Raw genomic sequence first — 25,665 nt, forward strand, 5'->3', positions numbered from 1 at the left:
ATGAAGGACCGAGGTGCAGAGCTGTTGCAGCACCGCAGGAATTAGCAGTACAGTCCAGGTTCTTGTACAGCCCTTGTCTACACAAACACACCTCAGCTGTGTGAGAGCGACAGAGTGGTACGTTTATTAATGCTGTACATTTACCATCACAGCTAGTCTAAACAGAATCTSTAATGTCTAGTAAGAGAAATATGAGAGAATCTTAGCAGATGTTTCACCTCCTTTTTGCTTCATGCATCTTTGAGCCCAGGGGGTAACTCTTCCCAGAAATATATAGGTCTCCCTGCAAATTAAAATATATATATAAAAAAATATAAATTTGGTGTGTACTGCAGGACTGAATACCCTTTAAAATATCTAACTATACCTCCATCTACTTCCATTGTTCGGCTACTCCAAAGAAAAATCTTAACAGCAAAAGGTTGGTGTAGCAAGTCTAGTGATACAAGAAAGACCCTTGCACTGCAAGGGATTTTTAGCATAATAATAATGCACACATACCTATGTGCCCACCAAAAGGAACACACACACACACACACACACACACACACACACACACACACACACACACACACACACAATCTTCGTCTTCAGTGTCTAGACACTACTTAGATCACTAGCTGTGTACGTGGGTAGAAGGTAAGGAATACAGAGTGAGAGTCTTTTGGTTCACTCTAAGGGACTTCTAAGTAAAGTATCTGAGCCTGAGCGAGTTGGCCATTCTTTGTCCTTTCCTTTGTCCTTTGCTCTTGTGAAACTAAAATATATATAAATAATTTTCTGATTATTTAAATGACTGATGCCAAAATATTGAAACAGAGAACCCATTTAGTCTTCTAAAGTAAAAATCAAGATGAAAATACCACTGAAAGCAGAAGTTTTTAGTAAAATGCTCAGTGTYAGTGAGACAAGACAGCCAGCATCCTGACAGCAGCTATATCCAGGATGACATCTGCCCATTGCTCTTGAACACCGTGAAGCAGCAGCAGCTGCTGCGTGTGGAGAATTCTCGAACACCAGGACAACTTGTGTCGGGTCGGTAAAGACAGTTAATTTGTTTGAACCCTCTGCAGGAACCAGCTGGAGTGAGTCAAACAYGTTGTGTGTACTTACCCATTCTCCCTCGTAAAGCGGGGAAGGTGAGTCTCCTAAAAGCAGAACCAGTCCTTCTATCAGACTTAGCATGAAAACTTACTTAAGACTTTGATATTTAACATAGTTTTATAAGATACCATTTTAAGCTACTCTAACATGCTAAAATGCATTTACATTAGCTACACAGTCTGCTATATCTTGTAATTTTACGGAATGCAAGTGGCTCAATACAGAGGTCCTATCCCAGCCCATTATCCAGTGCACACTGCCTGACTCCCAGGTGCTGCCTTTTCCTGGGATAAGGGGGGGCTTCCCGGTGTCTTTTGAACCCACCTCTTACCTCACGCTCCTCACAGGTCCCTCCCTCATTCTCTCACTTCATTCCCGATGCTCCTTTCACTGTTTTGGACACAGGGAGCTGGCAGAGCAGAAGGGCCTGGCTGGAGGGGCAGCCAAGCTCAGGGTGCRGGACCAAGCTCCCCTACCCTGGCCTAAAGGGACAGGCCAGTGGGGACAGGGCCTGCCTAGACCTCCACAGCAAAGGCAGCAGCGTGGGCAGTAAGGGAAGGAGCTAGAACACCTTCAGGTAAGTAAGAAGCTCAGCTGAAATGCTGTACTTTTTGTGACTAGAACACATGTAAAGGTGGTTTTTTTTCCAAATAATTTAGCATATATATCTGTAACAATTTCATAAAAACAAATAAGAACATTACTTTTGTTCTCAGAAACATCTGATTTTTTCGTCAGCTTTCTCTTGTGAAGTTCCATTTCTGATGGCCTCTGAAATCGCCCTTCTGTACAGAGTATGTAAAAGTAGATAATCAGAACACATTATATCGCATGTCATTAAATACTAAAAAAGTAAATTCTCATTTCCTTAGGATTAAGTTTGGTTTCACAGTCAAAAAACTCGGTTTTTAGCACCTAAAGATAAATACTGCCTTAAGAATAGGAAGACTCCCATTATTAAAAGTATATATGAAATTAAAAATCCTACGGAAATGTAAAAATCTACCTGAAACTAACGTCATCTCACATCTGTGATGCAGTTTGCCCAGGAGCAGKGAACTCAGGGTGGGAAACAGCAAGCAGCCTCCATCAGGCCACCAGCCCTCCTTCTATCAGACAAACACCAAATCCCTTCTATTTTGTCACTCTTTCACATGTAGCACCGGCCTTCTGAGTTACCTGGCACTAAGGCTGGAAGGGTAGAAAAGTCAAAATGTATTTTGGAAACAGCTCTGCTTGGCGTCACTGGAGGAAGGGGTGGTGAGGTCTCTCTCTCGTAGGTTGGCAGTGAAGGTTCTTCTGAAATGCAGGATAAAATATCAGATTTAAAAAAAAAAAAACAGGCCAAAAATAAAATAAAAAAAGTCACTCAAAATTATACCATGTCCACTAAGGGAAAAAAAAATAAAAAAAAACCAAGACAACAGCATCTCCATATTTTAAAAAAAATGCCAACAAGCAGAAGCGATGGCAGTGAGTAATTACAAGCAAGAGGACAGCAAACAATTACACAGCTTTTTTGGTTAGCTTCACACAACTTTTGTCTCATGTTGTTCATAATGCATTCAACTTAAATGTTATAATTCTAAAACCTGTAATAATCAATGTTTATTTTGCTCATTTTAAATAACATTACTAAGAATTGTGTTAAGCAAGGAAAATACTCTTGGATCTGAGGTGTAAGCAAAGTATGGAAAACAGGTGTTTTTGTGATGGGGCAATCTCTAGCAATATCTGCATTAGTTCCCAACTGTGTTTTCAGAAAAACAGCCTTGACAAGAAATTACTTTATTTAATCAGAAAGTCAATGAATGTGTACTTGAATGTTCTTCGTTACCAAGTGAGTGCTGCCCAGCACTATGACTCAGTAGCACTATCCCCATTTACAAGGGGAAAAATGCAAAAATTAAAGCATAATATTTGAAATTTTGAATGCACCAAGTGTCTTAAAAACTGATCAGTTAAGGAAATACAGACCAAATAGGCTCACTGTCCTCTCTGCTGGACCATATACACACATATATATATCAGTGCTGCAAAGGTTACCAAATACAAGATAAGAACTTACRTTTGCTTAAGTGATGAAATTGCATTTCTTCCTTTCAGAAATCGTATCAAATTCTGCATTCTGCAGAAGACTGACTACTAAGTTAGCTTTGAAGTARATCATTAGAACTGCAAGATCCTTTCTTTCATAAGATATAATAATTATTTCAATATTTGGCTTTTAAATGATAGTGCACATGTATAGCAAAGAACAAYACAGCTTAAGAAGTGGGATAACAAAGGGAGGGAGTCACAATTTCACCTCGTACACCCTTTAAGTATTCATATAAATAGTTAAGAGTAATTAGGACATAAGCATGAAACAGCACTATTGAAATGTTGACACAATAATCGTATTGAATTTAATGTTTATRGAAAATATCTAGAAAGATGGAGTTCTCGTGGCAATTGTCTATGACCAATTGCTCAACTGTCCCCTGAGGAGACGAGCTGCTAAATTGTTCCAAGTACCTTCCAGACGCACAGAAACAGGAACACTCCACATCTGGATGCTCCCGAGGCTGCTCTACAAAATACTCAAACCTGATGCAGGGAAGACAGGACAGAGACTGCCAAGTATGACATGCAGGGGCACCTTGGTCTGCGCATAAGCTGGCAATGCAGCAGGAATAGTTAAGAGCAAAACGTACTGGGAACCATTTACCACCTCTGTGCGGCAACAGAGCATGAGAGCTGGCAAGAGGAACCAGTCAGAGGTTCGCRGGCACCAGCAGACTGTGGCTACACCTACCTCCAGCTCTGAGAGCTTCTGAAACCAGGGGCTACATCACATACCTGTGCAACCTAACCCAGCATCACTGCCTTGGAGGGGCAGCTGTAAGCACCTGGGCCTCCCCCACACACCAGTTACTGCGTTAGGGCCCCCTGCTCCTCCCCAGCGCGGCTGAGCTGGGAATAGGACAGGACACGGGGACAGGGCTGTGACATGTCACAGAACGCAGGGAACGTGTAGCTGGAGAGTCACAGAAGTCACTTCAAGGATTTAAAAGGTGAATTAATGTTTAAAAAAAAAAAAAGAAATATATATATAGTGTGTGTGTTTGTGTGTGTGTCTATGTTATGTATATATAAAAGCATATACCTCCAAACCACAACAAAAAAATATACGGAAGCCCAAACCATTTATTACCTGGAACTGTCCCTTTCTTACTGATGCATTTCTCCATACTTTGAATAACCGACATAGCTGGCAGAGTTGATGGAAGATTTGGAAGCAGGATTTTTTTTTTCAGTGCTAACAATTCATCTTCTGCAAAATCAGGTTATATAATACAACTCATGGAGTGATTAACAAATAACATCTCACCAGATGACAGATTAAAAACAATGAATAGGTTTCTAACTTAGTTATACCGTCTATTTGTATACATTATCATAGCTCATCATCTAGACTGACAAACATTCTTTAGGATTCTGCTCTTTTTCTCTCTCTGTTATTCCYGTACATCTGTAGTATTGCAATATTCTCTGCTCCCTGCTCCTGTTTTATCTAAAAGATCACACTAACCAATCCTGTCCAAGACACATTACTGTCCTAGTTTTCTACAATATGAATAGAATAATTTTTGTTGAAAAAAAAAGAAGATAGAAAACAATAACTAAGTATTTTTAAAGCAGAACTCTCTACTTACCAATGCTTCTCTCTTGATTAAGTGGAAGTGCTAAAAGAGTATGTTCTGGCTGCAAAATTCTACCATTTAGAGGGTCTTTTCCAGGAGCTTCTGATTTTCTTTCAAATAAATCAGAACTGCTGCCAAAGCACCTATCTAACAGAAAGAAAATATTTACAAGCAACCTGAATACACGTGCCAGAACACTGAGTACTGGAAAGTGGCTAAAGTGAATGCTCATTAATTATAATAAATACATCAGCGCTGGGAATTATCTCATTAGAAAGAATAAATTACAACTTAAAAAAACTGTAGGGAGGAATTTTAAGTAGGAATATCTGGGTTAAATATTAAACACATATATTAAAACACAAGATTTTTTAAAAAGACAGATTAAGAATGGAAGTTTTGTACAGATAAATCTTTTAACATCTTTTAAAATTCTGAGGCTTCAAAAAAGAGTCTCAAATATTCTGTCAATAAAGAAGGATCAAAAATATAAAACAATCTCATTATTTTGATCCACAACAGAAGTTTGAAAGTATTATACTGGAAGTTCTCTGCTAAGTTCTCAAGTACCCACCAAGGGACAGCCTTTTAAATTTGTCTATTTTTAGGATTCTGTGCCTAATTTTACACAGGTGATTAGGACTGCCACAACAGAAAACCACACATGCTTAACATTTTCATCTCATTCTTAAGTGACTTAAAGACCACCTATTCATGGTCTTGCACTGCAAACCATTGAATTTTCTTTTAGAGAACAGAGAATTTTCTTTGCTATTTGAAAATTTCAGAATATATCCTCTCATGAGAATATTGATTATCAACTAAGGACATCTTATTGTGAAAAATAAACCAAACCTGCAGGATGTGTGGAAAGTAACGTACGTTTAGTAGTACCAGTGACCACTGCCTGCTTCTGTCTTTTGCTCTGTGCTTACTGAGAACATGAAACACAAGGAGGAGGACAGAGCTAAGAGAGGGCATTTCTGGCAGCATATTATATAGTGGTTGTATAGGAGGGTTTAGGAAAAGAATGAGAGTTTCAGAGTCAGGGAAGAAGGTGAAACACACAGGGGAACATGTGAGGTTTGGAAGCAGTGCATAAAAGGGTAGAGGGAGAGAGGTAGAGAGGGAGAAAGAGTTGGAGCAATGGCAGAAGTAGAGGCAAATCTGGCTGTTTCCAAGTGAACCCCCACATTCACGTATCTACCTGTTTGCTTTCAAGCCACTTCTACGGAGTTACTTTGCACTTACCAGGGAATCTGTCTGCGATTAAATGGCTTATTACCACATTCTCAACTTGCTGCAGGCTCTTTAGATTCTCTTCTATTTCAGCAACCAAAGTCTCTCTTTCCTTGACAAGTTCCTTTACTTTGTTTCCTACTGGAGAAGGGTGATTTTGATGCATTTATTTGAGAAAATAATTTACAGAATATCTTTCTAGAATGAAAGTCCAGATCCAGAACATGAAAGCAGAATGCTTATATTTCTCTCTCCCAAAAGACTACTATGATAATACAAACATTTCATCAGATAAACTATTTTTTAAGCATTTTGAAACAAGCACTGGAAAAGTATGATTTTTAAACACTATTATCTTATTTACATGTTATATTAGCACAGTGCAAAGGTAAATAACAAATGAAAATACAAATATGTATCTGAAGTGTCATAGTTTCTCTCTGAAGTATTTCCTAACAAAAGCACAGCCCTAAAATAAGTAATGATATAGTCATACCTTTTTCTTCCTGAGTAAAGAGTACAGAATTAGGATCACTTCAGAGTCTCATAAAAAGAAGATCCATAAGAAACTCAGGTCAAATTTATCCATGCTCTTCATGAAGTGCTAGCAGTCTAAGTAGTAAGATGGGAAGAAGGGTAAAATGCCTTTCTTTTATTAAATGTGGATACTGACTGCACTTAATGGGTGTATTAGCAGCTCTGTGGATGAGTAACAGCAGACAGGGCATTTTAATTGCAGGACTGAAAAAAAATCTACTGCAGTAATGTTCAATTTCAAAATGGGAAACCTTAAAAAAAAATAAAGGGCTAGAAGGATGACAGCAGCTAAAAGGTTAACATGCTTGGAGGGAACATCAAAATATTCTTGAGCATCTCATAACCTGTAAAGAAAGATGTTAGAAAGATCAGAGATAGAAAAAGCACTGCTTRAACAGTCAGAAAAATAAGATAATCAAAATAAGAGGACATCTTTGAAAAAYTTGAAGTCAAAGGTAAATCTAGAAAATGGAAATGAACAGAGAGTTATATGCTAGATTATGAAAAAAGTATTTGGTGAATAATTCACAGAAGGGATAAAAATAACAAACATACTGGAACAAAATATAAGAAAGAGACTAAGAAATAAGAGAATATGTAACTTCACTCTCTGCCTCTATATTCACTAAGGAGGAGCTTCAGGAGGTTGTCAACTTAAAATCTCCCATCACGGGTACGTATCAGAGAAATCATTCAAAATGAAACATCAACAGAAAATACTTCAGATATAATCAACAAAGGAATAGCAGAAAACTGCCAGGAGTCARTGATAAGTATTGGAGACAGCTACAGCAAGTTGGAGATGAACATCAGATCTCTGAACCAAGAGAAGGGAACACAGCTAACAGTCTCAGTTTCTGGGAGGTTTAAAAGGATTTTCTTGAAGGCTCTACAAAAGTTACAGAAGAATTAGCCAGATGATTTTGCTGTTAGTTGGTATAATTGGTAAAAATGATAAGATCTAGTGGATCTTCCCCTATAAGTAAGGGTAAGAGTCAGCATGGGCAAAGTCCCACAGGTCKTCTGGATTTCTTGAGGGAGACAGCAAACATGTATGAAATGTTCTCTCTTTATTTACWTAGATTTGCAAAGGTTTTCAGCAACACCTTTTATTAAAGTTAAAAAAGGACTGCAGCATCTATCTTATGAGGAAAGACTAAGCAAGCTGGGCCTGTTTAGCCTGGAAAAGAGAAAGTTGAAAGGAGATTTGATCAACTTGTGTAAGTACCTGAGGGGAAGATGTAGGGAGGATGGGGTCAAACTCTYCTCAAYGGTGCCAGTGACAGGAAAAGGGCGAATGGGTGCAAGTTGAAACACAGGAACTTCCATCTCCAGGCGAGGAAGAACATTTTCCTGGGAAGGTGACAGAGCCCTGGAACAGGCTGCCCAKAGAGGTTGTGGAGCCTCCTTCTCTGGAAGTCTTCCAAACCCACCTGGATGCCACCCTGTGCCCCGTGCTCTGGGTGTCCCTGCTGGAACAGGGGGGTTGGACTAGATGATCTCTAGAGGTCCCTTCCGACCTCAACCATGATGTAATTCTGTGATGAGGAAGGTCCTCAAATGAATAAATAAATGGAGGAAGACAAGAAACAATCATAGGAACTGGACTAATTCTCAGTTTTCTCGTTTGAGAGGGGTCATGCATAGAGTCCTAGCAGGAGTCTACAGTAGCACTCTACTGTTCAACAGTGCAAGTGCTCTGAAAAGGGCTGACAATAATGTTGACAATCAGGCTGTTCAAGTAAATGTTCAGGGACTACATGAGAAGGCAGATAAATTTAATATTCATAAATGAAAGCCAAGTGAAATGAACAAATCAGTCACAGCTGTACAAAGTAAATGGGGATCTCTCAACTACTGCTGCCTGCTCAGGAAGGAAAGCTCTGAGTCAGCTTAATGCTCAGCACCAGTCAATAAAACATACAGAATACTAGGAATAACTGCAAAGAAAGTAGAGAACAAAACCACGGCCATATATTTCAAACATCACTTTGGTCCCAAGATGTCTTAGAAAATATGCAATATAATTAGAAAAGACAAAACAACAACAAMAAAACTTTGTCCTGAATGTAGTTAGATAGGAAAAAAAAGAAAGAAAAACTTTAACATACTGTGCTTACAGAAGATCTAAATTTATTTAACATATGGTTAAAAGAAACAGACAAATTCTTGGTAGAAAGAATTAATCACTCAATATTAACTACAGAATGTAGCAACTGTGATACAGATAGAAACTCGATAATGTTGTGAGRAGAATTGTTTACTGTTCTCTACACATCTGCTTTGGAACACAGGGGGCAACAGGACACTGGGCCATACAGAGCTTTAAGGTGACCCAGGATAGMGAGGGGTTGATGCTCTCTAACACTCACCATCCGTGACAGGAGGTTGGCTGGGAGCCAGGTTCAGAGTCTGTTGCAGATCCTTCCAATTYGATGCCAGGCTGGTAAGTAAAAGTTTTCTTTTTCCTGTTAGGTCCTGCAGTTTTTCCTCTGTCATAAAGAAACGCTTAGCATCAATAACTGGAAGTAAAGTAGACTTTCTGTTTTCAAATATGATTCAAAAGAGATAACAGACTCAGTATGTTTTACTGGCCTGCTTCTTTGTGTCACACTAATCTGTCCATTGAAACCTCATATTGTCTGGAACTGATGCAATGAATTCTATTAGAAGGTCTCCACTGATAAAAAGATAAAACATTTTTTTCCACAAATCTCTCAAACAGCARTAGGAAAAGACTGCTCATCACACTTTTCTGGGAGCTACTGCAAAAGCAGAGAAGCCTGACATAAACTGCTGAAAGAGTCAGAGACTTTAGTGCAGTCTAAGGCAACGCTTGCCCTTAGTGGTATGTGACTAGGGAGATACCAGCAATCACCACTTTCAGATTCTCTTCTTTCTCTTGAAGAACGAACTCTTATACCAATAGAAAAAAAAATCTAGTTCATTTGTATGGGCCTTTCTAAACCAGCTAAAACATAAGTATCCAAATTCATCTTCATTTCTTTATGTGGTGTATTCAGGCAGGGTCTGACCTTTGCAATGAAGTCTCCAGCATCACACCACTGCTCATCAGCTTTTACTGAAATAATTATTTGAACTAGAAAATTAAAATGAGTCACAAAGCTTGTAGAAAAAAAGCCTCATCTTCCTTTCTGTTCCTTCTCAGGTTTTTTTTTTTCTGATTTTAACTTCACGGCCATTAAGACCTTTTCTTCCCTTAAGATTTCTCCCCTTCCAGAAGRCATCACGCTGGTTCTTGCATGAATGATTTAATATTTGACTGCATAAGAGAGCAAAGCTGTAGAAAAAGGTAGGTTTTTACTGGTTCACATAAATTCAATGAGTAAAGTAAGCAGAAAGGAGACGATGACAAACAAGTGAAAGGAGCACAGTCAGACAAGCCTCCCATCTGTAAGAATCTCCCGGACAGTCAATAGGGAGTAAGCAAAACTCTGTATTCATATGATATTAAATCTGCACTCACCACAAAATCTGTATGTGTCTCTTTGGTCTATTACAACACTCTCTGTTTGTTTCAAGTCTTGTGAAGTTTCTTCCAGACTTGACAAGAAACTCTTCTTCTGGTTCATTAATTCTTTCAATCTGTCCTCTATTATAGAGAAGCATTAGTAAACAAAATATATTTATACTTTGCCAGAAAAGGCTTTAACATAACTTCTTTAACACCTTTAAATACATTTGTTCCATATCTCCAGTTGAGCATTCAGGATTTAAACATTTCCTCCAATATAACGGTAATTAAAAAAAAAAGATCTGTGCACATGCTTGCATATGTGTGTGATTATTTCATCACTGCATGAAAAACTTATCAGATGGCTCCATGACTGTTTTTGAGAGGTCTCACAAAAGACACCTTTCTGTAAGTGCGTTCTTGCTGACTCAGCAGGTGATAGTGGTCTGTTCTTTTTGTTATCTTTAATAATACTTTAATAAAACTGTCATGACATGACAGTATCAAAGATTAGATTAAAATGAATGATTTGCTGACAGTCGACCCAGCTGTGTCATAGACTGAGTCTATGCGGGCAAGAAATGCAGCATAATAAAAGCAGCAATGTAAGGCCTAGATGGCTATATGGCCTGGGTGTCCTCTCTACATATGCTTCATGCGTTTAACTCAGATAAATTCAAATCCAAGCCCGTGGCTTAAAGGTCTATGACCAGTTGGAATACATTAGATGCACTCCTGCAACACGTCTTTTAGCTTAGTTTCTTCTGGAAAGAATTAAGTTTACACTCCGAGATCACTGGATGATGTGACCAAGGSACAGTAAACTGGGGATGACTGGAACAACACGCTCCTGATCGGAATTGCAATGCAAACATAACTATGTTTCCTATGAGCAACAGGGAGCTGATTAGGCCAAGCCAATCCAGGCATCATCAGACCCCAAACTGCAATGAGAGGTGCATATAATCCTAGTAATTCTACATCTATCAAGAAACATCACTGACCCTGCACATGTATCATGGTATCTTCACATAAACAACCACACAACTTTGTTTATTCTAGGCAGGCAAAATGAGATAGAATAGGAAGCAGCTGCTTGTTGCCTCCTAGAAAATCAGTATTACCCGGTAAGACAGTTAACTGCAGTTAGTACAGAAATATTTGAGTATTCTCCTTGCCTTTTTTTTTCCCCCCCCTTCTCTCTCCTTGGCTTACTGTGAGCCTTTGATTGCTCCAACATGTGTAGATCTGGCTTCAGCAACATCATTAAGTTCCTTCTTTAACTCACTTAGTACATAAACTTTACTTTCTTCACAAATAGAAAATATTTAATTGCTCTCTTTAATAGGCAATGCAGAAAAATACAAGCAAACTGATTTTTCTTATATTCAAATTACGTTATATACACTTTGGCAAAAAAGAAAAAGTCTGAAAGTTCAGTTAATTCAGAAAGCTCAGTCAATTAACTGACTCCCCAGAAACTCCCTTGGTCTCTCAGATAAAGACATTCCATATAGCTTATCCAAGGCTTAGTGTATCTTCCTAAGTGTAAAAATAAATCCATTCTTATTTTTGCTTTTGTTTTAATGATACTATAGCAAGGCAAACAGTGAACCTGGCAATGCAATAAATTGTGACTAAATAATACTGCATCTGGAGAAGCTTATTAATAAAGAGGTTCYCTGCATTTAAAATAATTTTTTTCAATTTTATTTTCAATTAAATGATATGTACCTGTAATCAATTATAATAAAAACCTGTTACCAGTATCATTTGTAACTTCACACCCAAGTGAGAAAAGATATTGCATTTTCATACAGTTTAYTATAGAAGATATTTAAAGAAACAATTCCAGAAGTTATTTTAGATTAATTGATCTTTAATATTACAAAAGCTGCTTCTCTCATTCCATTACTAAACTCCTTGGCAGAAAGATCAATTTCTAACTAGCTGAGCAGGAAGTCCTCAGAAATTTATCCAGAAATGTAGCAGAAATGTAACTCTATCCTCACCGTTCATGTTCTCTGGTGGGATAACTGTATCAGCCTCTACCATTTGCAGGTCTCTCAGAGTTGGTTCCAAACTTGACAGAAGAAGTCTTCTTGTTTGTGGGATGTCATACGCTTGCTCTTCTATGCAAATGAAAGTATTTGATAATCAATCACACAGAGAAATGTTAATTCCTATTTTCAAAATGCACGAGAACTTTCTTATTTTCTTATCCTTTCTTGATTAAACAGTTGTCATGAGAAACTTCTGATTTCTTTTGTCTATTTTTTAATTTTGCCTTAGTACTTGTATCGTAGTATTTCTGTTTTGTTTCACTTCTATTTTCTCTGTTTGCTATGTCATTCTACAGAATTTCCCTTACCAACACAAAGGCCAGATTATCTGGAATATCTTCATCTACCAAAGACTGCTACCCTAAACACTCTCTATTTTATCCGTTTTGTTTTTATTCTTAGTGTACTGAACTTTGAGTGGTCTCTTATCTTTTCCTGGGCTTCTCCTTCTTTGTAACTCTTCTTTTATAGCCGCAGATTTGTTTTTCCCTATTATCCCACAATTTCCTAGTTATTCCTCTTTAGCTCTCTGCCAATTTCTACACCTTTTACTTATGAAGAGCAAAAGCAGGAGCTCTGCAAAATATTAAGCCAGAGAATCACCCTCCTTGCTTAACAGCAGTAAAAATCAAAAGTTTTACTCAAAAGTAAAACTTCAGAGATGTTGGCCATGAGGAATGGGTTAGTGCATATGGTGCACTGACAGCTCTTAAGGAGCAAGCAGCTCAAGAGGAGGAGGAATCACTTGCAAGTCGAGTAATTTTTTACAGCAGTGATTTTTGACATTTAAATATTATCTTGCTAGGTAGGCCTGTAGCAGTTCAGAGAGCTTTAGAAGCCTACGAGCAGGTACAGGCAGTTCTGCTTCAGGCAAGGTTTTCTCTGAACTTCACTGATTCTAGTTGAGGTATCTAGTTCAAATAAAGGCATCTACACACTCTCAGACCAAACAAACCATGGGGTACTGCCAACCAGAGCAGCAGTATCGGTGAATGTAGTTATTAGTGTCATTAGCGTGTCTTTTTGAAGCTTTGAAGGATGTGTCATTCAAGAAAGACCAGTTATTGACCTTGAGAATCTGTAAGTACTTGAGAACATGTTGACAGCAGGAATAGCTTGCTCATAATTGGTTGTGTATTGCTACATTCTCAGTAAATTCTTGGATCCTCATAGTATGCGAGTAAAAAATTTGTACTAATTTTCAGTACAAAATCCATAAAAACCTACCCTAGGACATCCTACCAAAGTTATATCCACATATAGATAAAATATATTCTCACCATCAGATCCACATATGTCTAGATCTGCTATGAAAGCCTCCACTTGCTGCAGGTCTTTCACTTTTGTTTCCAGACTTGCAGCTAAAATCCTTTTGAGTTCATATCCATGACTTTCTATAGAAAAAGGATGATTTTAACTCACCGAGCAGAACATATTATGTACTTTAAAGTTTTACAGGTTCTTGTAACATAAGAATTTAAACTATAGTATTTACTGCAGAAAGTTGCCTTTGTGTTCTCATAGCAAATATGTTATACTAGATATTATACACAGCAACTACTCAAAATATTTCTAAATGATTTTAAAACATTTAAATTGAAAAATTACACCATCCTGCAAACTCCCATGGACTCTCATGCATGAAATAATGCATATATACTAAAACTCTGTACAGCTTAAGAAATGTCACCAAATAATGCCTATCTGATGAAACATTGCTCTCAAATCCTTAACCTTTTTACACAGACCTCAAGAACTCCAAACATTAAAAATGGCTAAAATCATTTCTCCACAAAGATTCCTAGTAAGACAGTGCCAATGATTCTACTATATGGCCATACAAAAACTGTTACTGAATAAATATTTTGGTACTGGATTTTAGGTTTGTACTTACCACTCTCCTTGCTTGGCTTGTCATCCGTCACGGCCAGTGCTTCCTGCAGGTCTTTCAGATTTGACTCCAAACTTTCAAGAAGTGTTGAGGGCTTATTTGATCTATCCTCTGCAGTAAGTCCAAAATATCAACCATTAGGTGGAAAATTACATTCCTATATTTCTTTTAAACTATATCCTATTCAATGGGCCTTGGATGCAAAGCTTTAGCATTAAAAATAAATGATGTAACAAACTATTAGCCTATATCACCCTATATACACTGCAGGCAGGTCTCTGACTGACCATGACTGAACATCACTAATCCTGACCTGCTGGTCTGATTTCCTGGCTTGATCCTGGACTTACCCTGTCATTATCATTTTGCCTGTCCATCCCCGAACTGATGATTGACCCTGGCTGCTCTCACTAGACCCACTCACTTGACTTCCAGTCCTGTCTCATTACTTCTCATTTACCTTGCGATCTGAACTGTTAACTGACCATGATCATCACCAGAGCCACTGGGCTGGCCCTGCTCATCAGCTGCAGGGTCGTGCCCTTGTCAGCGAGGCCACTGCTCCTGCTTGCTCTGCTGCCTTTCCTTTGTGGGGCAGCCCACTCCTGCTGCTTGGCACATAATCTTGCTGCTTTTCATCTGCCATCTTCGCTTTCACCCTCTTCCTATTTTTGGTGACATCCATCATTCTTGCCTTCCTGGCACTTTACATCTATTATACTTTGAAGGGTCTGTTTTTCTGCTGCAGAACAACCCAGGTAGTTCTTTTAGCTCATTTTTGATCAATATTTTTACCTTCTCCCCACTCTCATTTTCCTATTCTCTCCTCAAGGCTGTGCCTTTGTGTCTTTGGCTCATCTTCCATTAAGTTCTGTCTCTAAGCAATTTTATCAACTGACACATTTTCAGTTTTCATTTCCATGCTAATGACTAACMAATCAAGCTCAGCACCATTAATTGCTCCTCTTGTAAAATTCTCCATCTGTCCTTCTCTCATTTCAAGGCTTTATTAGCTTAAACTAAACTTGCAAAGATAGCTAGTATTTTTTTTCCACCCAGAAAAACCTCTCTGAATTTCTCCATTTCACTTCTAACTTTCCTGATACAATCTCAAGATAATTATTGTTTTCTTTCAGTGTTAAAAAACAAAAGAAAGCCACAAACAAACAAAACCCTTGGGATTCTGTTTTCTTTTTTTCCAATCTTTTTTCTTCCATTTATCCATCTCCAAAGTGTAACCTCCACTCAACATCATCCTCCTGCTCACCCAAATGCAGAAGTTGCCTCCTTCCAGCCCTTATAAAACCCAATCTTTTTCTTTGTTCATGTAACACCTGCCTCAACACGCTCCCATCTAAATTCTTCCACCAGTTTCCAAGTGTCTTTTATATCAAATGTAAAGTTTCCAGTATTGCTTTTGTCTATATAAAATAAAAATCTACACCTTATTAAAAATAATAMTACTACATAGAACACACACACTATTCTTCCTATTCTTCCATATAGGTAAACAGTTATATATTCTCTCATTAAACTTTACAGTGATTTACATTCTGGACATTTTGTCAGTATTCCCTTCTTGTTTAATTTCAAAGTCTGTCAACTCTATAGCAGATAATTTAAAAACTTTTAGCCTACTTAAGATCTTCCTTAAATGATTCTGCTATTCATGATGTCTCTAGGAATTCGCACTGATCTGCTTTTTAAAAAAYCTTTACACTTGAAGTTGGTACAGTAGTAACACTTCTTAGATAAGGGCATAAGAAATGTTATAGTAAAATAAACAAGTAGGTAAACAGAGAGACACACAGATCTCTACATTATTCTGTACTTACCAGCAACGCTATCTATTCTGCTGTCTTCAAAACCTTCTGTGTCTTGCAGACTTTCTACCCCTGGTGACAGCTTTGCCAACATGCTGTGCAAAAGCTCCGACGTTTTCTTCCCTAGATAAAGATACAACTTTGTCAGAAAGACGTTCAATAGACAAAACTTCTAGACAGTTTCTAATGGGTTTCACCTAGAAACTGAATCAGAGAGCAAATATAAACTTTCTATAAATCTAAAAACCAGCTCTTATCATATTTTTTCTACAGGAAAGTCCTATACAACTCAGTGAAAAAAAGGAATAATAGACTGAAACATGTATTTTTTTTTCATTTATCCACCATCAGCATATGTAAAGTGGGATAATCTTATAAAGCCAATACTCCAAAAAAGGTTAAAAAAAAAATTGCCTATTTTATCCATATCATGTCCTGAAGAGCATGGTTGTAATTACAGAGATGTAGCTAAGAGCATTTGTAGCTTCCCAGCACAAGCAATCATTGCCCCCTGCCCTCTCACAGCTCAAGTGAGATCTCGAGTACTCTTTTGTGCAGCTAACAGTATTTGAAATGACTCTCTGGACACTCTACATCTCTGAATTGCTGTTAGGTAATMAACATTCCAAGCAGTTTCATGCAGCAATACAGATGATAGATACGCAACAATCCAGACAGGACATTTTGACCCCTTTTGAATGCACGTGTTCCACATATTTTATTCAAGTAATTAGGTTGTTCTAACAACCTATGTAGCTTCTTGCCCCAGGTGAAGATTTTAGATTTTTGCTCTACTGCATCCTTTATTATATCATCCCTATTAACCATTTTATACAGGTAAATGAGGAAACTGCACAAACTCAACACTCCTTGGGATTTTGATCAAGATTTAATAAAAATTATTAAAAACAAAGAAAAAAACCTCTCTAAGGGCAAAATATCAACACCTTCAGGATTTTTTTTTTTTTTTTTTTTTTTTTACGTTTTCGTATTAAATCCTTATATTATTAGCTTTTCACTTACCCACATTTGGGTCAGCTTCTGCCAGTGAATGTGTTGACGCTTGTTGTGTTTTAACCACTTGAGTTATTAATGGGAGTCTTTCTGCATTTGAAAAAAAAGTTTGTAGAAGTAGTTTGTTGAAAGAATGTAACAAAAGCAAAAAGTTATTTAATGAATCCGTAGTTTATTATCCAGGGTAGAGAAATAGAGCAACACATTTTACTTTAAAACTATATTCTGCATTTAATAGTATGATCTTTTTGGAGTATAGCGGTTTGCCTATAAATGCATAATATATTATAGCCTTGATTATCTTTCATATTAACTCACTGCCTACTCTCCTGTTAATGAAGATTTGAAACAGCTGAAGTACCATTAGTTTAAAATATCTTCAGGCTTATGATTATCCTTAGTCTGAAAATCAAAGCCACCAATAAAATGGTATTTCTGTAACTCATTTACCTAAAAATGAAGGTTTACTTACTTCGTATCTTGCAACCTATTTGCATAATGAGAGTATGTATCCAACACAATGACTAATTTGCTTTTATCAGAAAAATTACTAGCTCAGATAATTACGGTTCTTCTGTAACTTTTCGTGACAGCTCATCTAAATATTGTCCATCTACGTGGAAGGGCTGTAACAGATACAAACGCCCAAGATGCTGCTGAGTAATAGTAACATTCTTGATAGCACTAAATCATCTGTGTTTACCTGTATCTTATATATATACTCAATTCAGTTAAAAATACATTCATTGACATAAGAATGTCATTTATGTAAGTGTTTCAGAGGAAAAAAAATCTTCTCAATACACTTAAAACAGTGAAYTCAGGAAGCATCTTCCAACAATTCTGGTAATACATTCCAGCATGATTGCACTAGCTAGACATTTCCTATTTCTTTTTTCTTTTAAAACAAAAGAAAATACTTACCTTCAACATCTTCAACATCTACTACTTCTTTTTGAGACCATGGGAAAATTTTTTTCTCAAGTGAGCGAGTTTCCCAAGTTACATTCTACAAATAAAAGTAACAGCATTATGTTTTATTGCTTGCTAAGAATAAAACAAGAGGCAACTGGTAAGTAATCTTATTTTAACATACCCAAGTCCTAATTAAACAAGCTATAAATGAACAAGTTATCTTTGAGAACTTAGAAGTAATTAGCTCATCTAATAAAATGAATTCTAAACAGCTAAATGCAATCATATTTTCTGCCTTCTCTCATTTTTGTTCATTATTAAATTTGCAGAACTTTATGCAGAGATGATGATCTTTCCTTTTTTTCCTTCTGCTCTCTCAAGGCTGAAACATCACCACATGGGGAAAAGAAAAATGAATGAGATGTTGGCACTTGACAATTATAAAATCTTCCAATATCTGAAAAACTATAGAACATATGTTTTCTTTATGTGGAGGCTTAGGAGACAATATGTRTTCTGAACTGCAGGAACAGTGCCAGACCAAAGAAAGCTCCTCTCACTAGTGCTGGAGAGCAGGGGCCTTCTTGCATATTCTGATCTACAAGGGAAAACACAGATGCTGGAGTCTCCTGGTAGAATATTGTGCTTCCGTGCTGTATGGCAGTACTGTGCTACATTAAAAGCCTTTAGAGTCATCATTTCCATACGGTTAGCAAGCAGTAAGGTATTTTACTCAAAAATGTTATTGATTGTATTTTAACATGTTTACAAGACAATCTTAAAGATTACAGTTTCAATTTTTTTTTTTATGTCATTCCCTCTTGGAATTCTTGTTAATTGTTTTTAATCAAAAATGTTGCAACATAAGTATGACACATTGTAACCCTCAAGCACATCCCAATATATTCCCAACTCTATTTTTCTCATGCAGAAATATTGGGATGATCCGTTTTGATCAAGTCATCTTCTYATGCACGCGATCCCAGAAGTCTAACATGCCCTGTCCACTTCTGAACGCAACCTATAAGACCCAGGAGCCCATGGATAATTTTGGAAAGATATTGAAAAGTTTCACTTCTTTGATCTAGACTTTGTTTCCTTATATTCATATTGTCATCATCAAAACAATGAAAGATATCAGAAGTGAAACATTTTACAAAACTAATAAAAAAAAAGAAAAACGTAGGTCAGTTAAGAAAAGGGAATTCCTTCTACAGCAATCAGTTTCACTATGACTGAACCTCTACAGTTCAGATTGCAAATAACATTTTCCTATAAAATGAAGCTACATTAAGTGTCAATTTCTCACATAGGGAGAGCACTGACACAGCAATACTGTAGTGATAAAAAATTAATTTCACCTGCATGGCCAACTAGAGCAATAAACTATCCTTCTCACTTGCTTCAGCTTCTTCACAAATGTATCACTACCCTAAGCTCATAAAATAGACTTGAGGCTTAAATCAGACAAAATGTACATGTAAACATTATATTACATTATATTATATTATATTACATTATATTACATTATATTATATCATATCATATCTGTAGTGACCAATACATTCATAAATAAATACTGCAGAATGTTTAGTTATTTCTTCTAAAAAATCATCTTTTGTTATCTTGCGTCTGGAGTTCAATGGAACATTTGGCATGAAATTTGATTTTGAAAGTTTTGAACACACACAAAAAAAAAAAAAAAAAGAAAAGAAAACAAACAAAAAAGTGTTCTGCTCACTATGCAGAACACTTCTCATGGGACTGCAGCTCGACTAACTAACTAATACCTGCTCAATTTTTCCTGTACTGAGTTTCTGCATATGYTGTATCTTACAGTTTACTGTTTGACATATGATTTTATATTAGCCAAAGAAACAAACAAAAGAAGGAGTCTCCCAGACCATARGACCATTATTATGACAAGTGGGAAGGACGAATATCCAATCCTCTCCTCCTTCAGAAGCGCCTTCTTTCAAGGGAATCAGCAAAGCCTGCCTGAAAGCTGGGCAGAGCTTACATGACTAAAATATAAACTTATTTCTATCTGAATAGCGAGTAAAGAAATAAAACCACCCCTTGCTGCAGAAGCTACTTCCATACAGAAATGGAGACAACAATCTTATCTTTTCCTTGCATAACAGTAGAGCAGATTACAGTTCTCACTCAGGAAGAAATTCCCTTCATAAACTTAAAGCTTTGCTCCCAAGGAGGATTATGTCACTTTTGCACTGTAGGATGCTCAGAATAATGATTCTCCAGGTCCTCCTACTAATGCTGGCTTTTCTTCACAGTGGTATTAAATGGTGCAGACTTAAAGATCCACACATATAAATATCTAAAATACCAAAGTCCAAAGAAGTCAGACAGCCAAGTTAGGAAAYGTGGTTGGAGAAGTTTCTTTCAGTTTTCTTAATGGAAATAAGCATATTTGATAGCTTTTAGTGGAGCTGTAATTGAGACATATCCAGTGGAAAAGAACACGAAAAATGGAAGACAAAGGGACAGAGAGAGGAAAAAGAACAAAACYAACCAACCAAATCTCCTCACTTTTGAATATAATGTTAACTAGGAAAAAAATGGAACTTTGAACCAAAGAAAACCCCCTTCCTGCCCTTCTGTTAATTTCCTACTCTGGAGAGATGGTTTTGTGTTTTTAATTTATTTTTGTTAATASATTTTGCATTGTATCAAAGAAATATTTAACTATCATCAGTAACTGTGAATACTACATTTTAGTTTAAGACTCAGAGCTAATGATGATCCAAATAGTTATTCWATTATTAAATCAAAAGAATATATATCTACTTATTAGTACTGGAGCTGCAAAACTTAATTTAAAAAACTCAATGGAAAGTATATAAAATTAAAACAAATAATACTTCAGTGTGCGTGACAGGAAAAACTAGCCTAGCTGCCTTTTTATCTTCTGGAGCAGTAACTGCTGGCATTTTTTCTTGGGTCTTCAAAGGGGGTATCTTCTCAACAGGGAAAAGAGAAGCTTCCTCGGCATCCCAAGATTCAGAAGATGTTTTACGACCGCTCAAGGAGCTTTTAAGAGGAGCCACATCTTGGTATTTGGAAGGTAAGGTTGTTGGTAACATAATGTTTTCATACAAGGGTAAAGATTCATCTTGTTCTTGAGTACTGGGTTTAGCAGACAAGGTAGTCTTCTGTCTTTCTGAGATGAGTTGAGGGGAATCTTTGTGTACATTTGAAGATTTGGACAATAATTGTTCTTGATAATTTAAGGAAAAACGTGACTCTGAGTCTCCTCGGATTTTTGGAAGGCTCACAGAATCCAAATCAGTGGTGCCACATGCATCTTGCCCCGTGCTGTAGGGTTTTAAAATAGTTAGCATTAGCTAAACGGTCAAAGAAGGCACATTCTTACTTGAGAGAAATGTATCAGCATGAAATGCGTTAGATTTTTGAGTTGCTCTGCACATAAAATTATTTTTTTTTTCCCCAGTATCACTTAAGCTTCCTTTCCTCTTACTTAGCAGCCTTTACAGCCAGGAAAGGACTGTGCCCTGCTCTTACCAGGGAAAGCATGTAAGGGACAGAAAAGCACACATGCTCTGGAGCGCGTGAGCTTCAACTCCAGTGTCCTGGAGCAACAGGACTCAGCACCAGTTTCTGCTTCAGAGATGGTCCCTAACAACTTCCTCACCATCTCTCTGCAACAAGAGTGCAGTAGAAGGCTATTCAAGTTGGAGACAAGGATTAATCCAGAAAATATAATTCCTTCTTGAGCTATATAACTAAACAAGCTTCTAGCTCCCCTTCTTCCCTTACGGCTGTTGTCACTTCTTTGCCATTTTCATCAGACATACGTGACACCACTTCATGCCATGTAACTACCCTTGGCAGGACAGGCAGGTTCCCGTGATCAGATCATCTCAGAAAGACATTCCCAGGAGGATATAAAGGAAGGTACAAGCTATAGCAATCTTGCTACAATACTCTGTACCAATTTTTCTACACAAATGATATGATTTAATACAAAAATATTTCTAATTACACTAGAGTTTGGTTTCACCAAAGCCAGCAAGGAGAACGGGGTTAGCAGAGAGGGTTCCACAACACTTCATAGCAAATACATGGAAGAATAAAGATATTCTGAGTTCATGGGCACCTAACAGAAGCCTACAAGAAAGTACCAAAGGCTGAATATATTTTTATATATATAGGTCTCAATACGTGCAAAAAAAATCACCACATATGCACCTCTCTCTATAAAAATATCTATTAAATAACTATATACAAAGAGCTAACTATAAGTATTGTTATCTATATAGAGAGATGAAGTACTATTTTTATAGCAAAATGTTTCAAAGATGCCTATGATGCCTGAAATCTAGGTTTGCACACAGACTGCTATTTTATGAAATAAAAAAGAATATAAGTATCTGAAATCTGAAAATAATGACCACGTGACAGGGCTACATTTACTGTAGTATTTAAAGTTTCAGCAAGTGTTTATCAACTGAGCAAGGTTACAGTGGCAAACAGATGACCTTCTCTTTGTGAATAATTTTTCCCCCCACTCTAAGACTCTAAATGTTTTATGCAAATTAAAATTTCAGCATCCTTACATTGGTAATTTCAGACACAGTCAAGAAAAAAATCTGAATAATTAAAATGTTATAGTCCACAAAGTTATACTTCTCATTCTCTAAAGTACTCCTTACCTGCTATCCTGGGAAACTCCTTCATTTACTTCTGGGGTTTTCTTCGCTGTAACCAGTCCTTTGGGGCCTAATTCCAAAGACTGTAGGAAAAAAATATATACTTACATAATAGGAAAGTAACTGAAAAATYTTTTATATTAAGACATTTGGGAATTGTATTAACAGGCATTACTTCATAAAAAGAGTGAAAAAGAACAATGATACGTCACTGTGCTATTTCAGGGCCTGTGTCAGGTACATGTGAATAGAACAAAAAAAGAACTCATTGAAACAACACAATTGGTAAGACTCAGTTATTTTGATCAGCTTGGAAAGGGACAGTATCTTTAAAGTTACACTGCTAATGCAAGAGTTAATGGTTGTAGTCTTTTAGCRTATTTTGTCCACAGCAAGGAATGAAGCACAGTCCCTGGACCAACTGAGACAAACCAGTTTAAGGCAGGGATCTCATGGAGCACAGTGACTGTATTTCCACTTCCTCAGAAAGAGGGCACTGCCCTCACACACCCCTAGATGTGCACCATGTTCACCACGCATTTGCCTCGTGCACAAAAAAGACCACGGCAGTACTCTCAGTGCAAGGAGCTTACGCTTGACACATGTCCTTGGTTACTGTTCTTCACTTGTGAGTATATCCTACCTCACCATGCCTCTGTGGGCCAGACTAATCTCCCAGGGAAGAGCTAAGTCATTAATAAGTGGACAACGAGGGACATCCTGGAAGAATCAGAGCTGCTAAACCTGCAGGAACTGGAAGAGATGCTATCAGTGGCATTTCCTAGCACTCTGTGTTGCTGGCATCACTCCGAGATACAAACACGACCCTAGTCAGCTTCCTTCTGTTTACAGGAGATTTTGAGTCCCAAAAGAGTAACACCCCCTGGCCAAAACAACAGCTGCATCTCTCATATGACCTAACAGCAAGAAAAAAATGGTGCAAAGAACATTTAAAGAAAGGAAGGAAGCCTCATGAAGCTTCAAATCCTTGACTTCCATCAGTTGGCAGATTACCTGGAAAAGGCCATCATGAGCTAGTTGGTGACTTCCAAAAATCAGCAAAATGTCCAGCTCTGCATTCGTTAGCAACCAGTTAGGCTGTCTGGGAATGCCCAGTGTGAACTRAAGATAGCTGCTGAAAGACCATCTATGATTCCTACCCTCACTGAGAAGCAAGCTCACACTTCGTCTATCCTCAGGATAAAGACTGAGCCACAATTTAATTAACTGACAGGCAAGTAGGAAGATAATCAAGTATAAACAAAGATAAATAGGATGTCAAGTGTGAGACACTTGAGCTCACTTCATAAAGCTCTGCCCGGAGAATGGTGAACAAGCACGCTCAGCATAGGACCTCTTTGCCTGCTATGATTATCACAAGCATTTCAGACTCCTGCACAAGCAGTTAGGACTGTGCATCTGTAGACTAGACTAGCTTTTCCCAACAGACAGGTCTCCAAATGTAAGGAATATGCTTATTCTTGATACCCTAATTTAGAATCTTCATTCCCAAAAAGCAAACCTTTACTGTAAATGAAGTAGAGTTTTCTATCAATTCATCCTGCTTTTAAGGGGGGGAAAAAAAAAGAAGCAAAAAAAAAAATAGAAGATAAAAAAAAAGTTCTTACAGATTCAAATTTTATGCTTGCTCTGGTCGCTGTTGGCATTTGTTGGGTTTTKTCAGTTAACAGTGATGTTGTTTTCTCATCAGTCTGTTTAGAAGAATATCGTATATTTTCTTGAACAGATGGATAAGCAGGAGGAGTCGGACTCTCCTCCATGCTAGAAAGTACTTCCTTAGGTTTAAATGTCTTTCCTTGCTCCTGAAAAATGTATTTTTCTTCTAGCTTGCTTGATAAAACACCATGATCTTCAGACTTCTTTTCCTCTGTAACTCCTTTTTTTCCTAGTGTAACATCCTTCTTTTGAGGCAGTGTTGCAAATTCTTTAGTTTCCTCCATTTCTCCAGAACTTTTCCTCGTTGCTTGTTTTGCTCGATTCCTTGCTAGCAATTTGTGCACTAATTCATCAGCTTCACTAATGGACTTGGATGATGACACTGTATGATCTTCTCTGCCTTCAGATTTAGTTATTTTGGGGGCTGCTTTAGGTATATCTCTAGCATACCTTTTCGTGTCGATGTCAGAAATACCATTTTTACCCTTTTCTGCACTTTTATAACTGATACGTATATCTTGAACCATTTCTGTGTCTTGAACAGGGACAAATGCTCTTAAGTTTGTGAGCTGCTTATTAGCATCTTCAGCTTCCTATATGATAAAAATATGTGCATTAATATTGCATTACAATTTCTTCTTGTTATTTCAATATATTTAAATGTTTCCTTAAATTATTTTCAACTCAAGCATGTTCTAAAATACATTAAATTAAAAAAAAGATTTCCAAATATACACTTAAATATCTACAGCATAAGTATAGCTAAGCATCTTTTAAAATAGAAGCAATACCTAAAAAGTAGTTAAATCATTATTTAAAGCTTTTCATGCTAGAAAATGCTGAAAATATACAAGTTGAATTAAGTTTTCACAAGAAACTACTGAAAGTTTCCCCAGAGCTCAAAGCCACATTCTAGTTAAGACTTCTTTCATTCATTAAAATCTATCATCTTCCTTAAAACATAACGTGAAATTATAATATGAATCTCATCTAACTGCTATGTCTACATTTTAATTAGTCTCAAATTAACCTCGTTAATCCTTCTAATCTATAGAAATAAATGGGCATTTTGAGAATACAATGTTATCCTAGAGCTAACATCTAAAACAGTTCAGATAAAACTGTTCATTAGAAGAGCCTGATTTTCTCTGCTAGGCTCTAAAAAGAGCCTAGTAGACTAATTATCGCAGATGCAGACATCCATGTGGTAGATCATTAACGTTCAGTGCAATTAATTTCATACCAATTTGCTCTTTTCTTTGCAAGGAGACAGGGATCACAACAGTGATTTCAGTACCTTCTAGAACATCTCTTATTCATTTCTTAAAAAAAAAAAAAAAAAAAAAGGAAAAGGTCCTTTTAAAGACAATATAAAAGAAGTCCAAATCAAAAATAGGACAAATTAAAAGCAAAAACAAAGTTGTCTTCTACAACTTYGGAGTAAAGAAGTAATACTTCTCTAAAAATGTGCAGCTTTCCCACTGCCTTTTTCAAGACATATCTACCTATTGAGAAAAAACATGGGAAGAACTCTCTTTTCATTCTTGGAA

General features: G+C 37.0%; 1 protein-coding gene across 1 annotated transcript; it reads right to left on the reverse strand.

Moving 5' to 3' along the window:
* Positions 1–56: 56 nt before the first annotated feature.
* On the reverse strand, positions 57–24,642 carry LOC112955453. The gene is made up of 18 exons (XM_026048773.1): positions 24,067–24,642; positions 22,442–22,521; positions 20,630–21,083; positions 17,757–17,841; positions 16,842–16,922; positions 15,831–15,941; positions 13,999–14,106; positions 13,385–13,498; positions 12,054–12,173; positions 10,054–10,179; positions 8,939–9,058; positions 6,042–6,167; positions 4,803–4,937; positions 4,301–4,420; positions 2,284–2,403; positions 1,809–1,889; positions 1,114–1,148; positions 57–283 (listed from the first exon to the last, which is right to left on the reverse strand). The coding sequence occupies exons 1-18, from the start codon at positions 24,640–24,642 to the stop codon at positions 215–217; spliced, it is 2,661 nt and encodes an 886-aa protein (XP_025904558.1). The 3' UTR covers positions 57–214.
* Positions 24,643–25,665: the final 1,023 nt, after the last annotated feature.

This window comes from Nothoprocta perdicaria, unplaced genomic scaffold (genome assembly GCF_003342845.1).
Source record: "Nothoprocta perdicaria isolate Ctin4 unplaced genomic scaffold, notPer1 scaffold_57, whole genome shotgun sequence".
Classification (NCBI taxonomy): domain Eukaryota; kingdom Metazoa; phylum Chordata; class Aves; order Tinamiformes; family Tinamidae; genus Nothoprocta; species Nothoprocta perdicaria.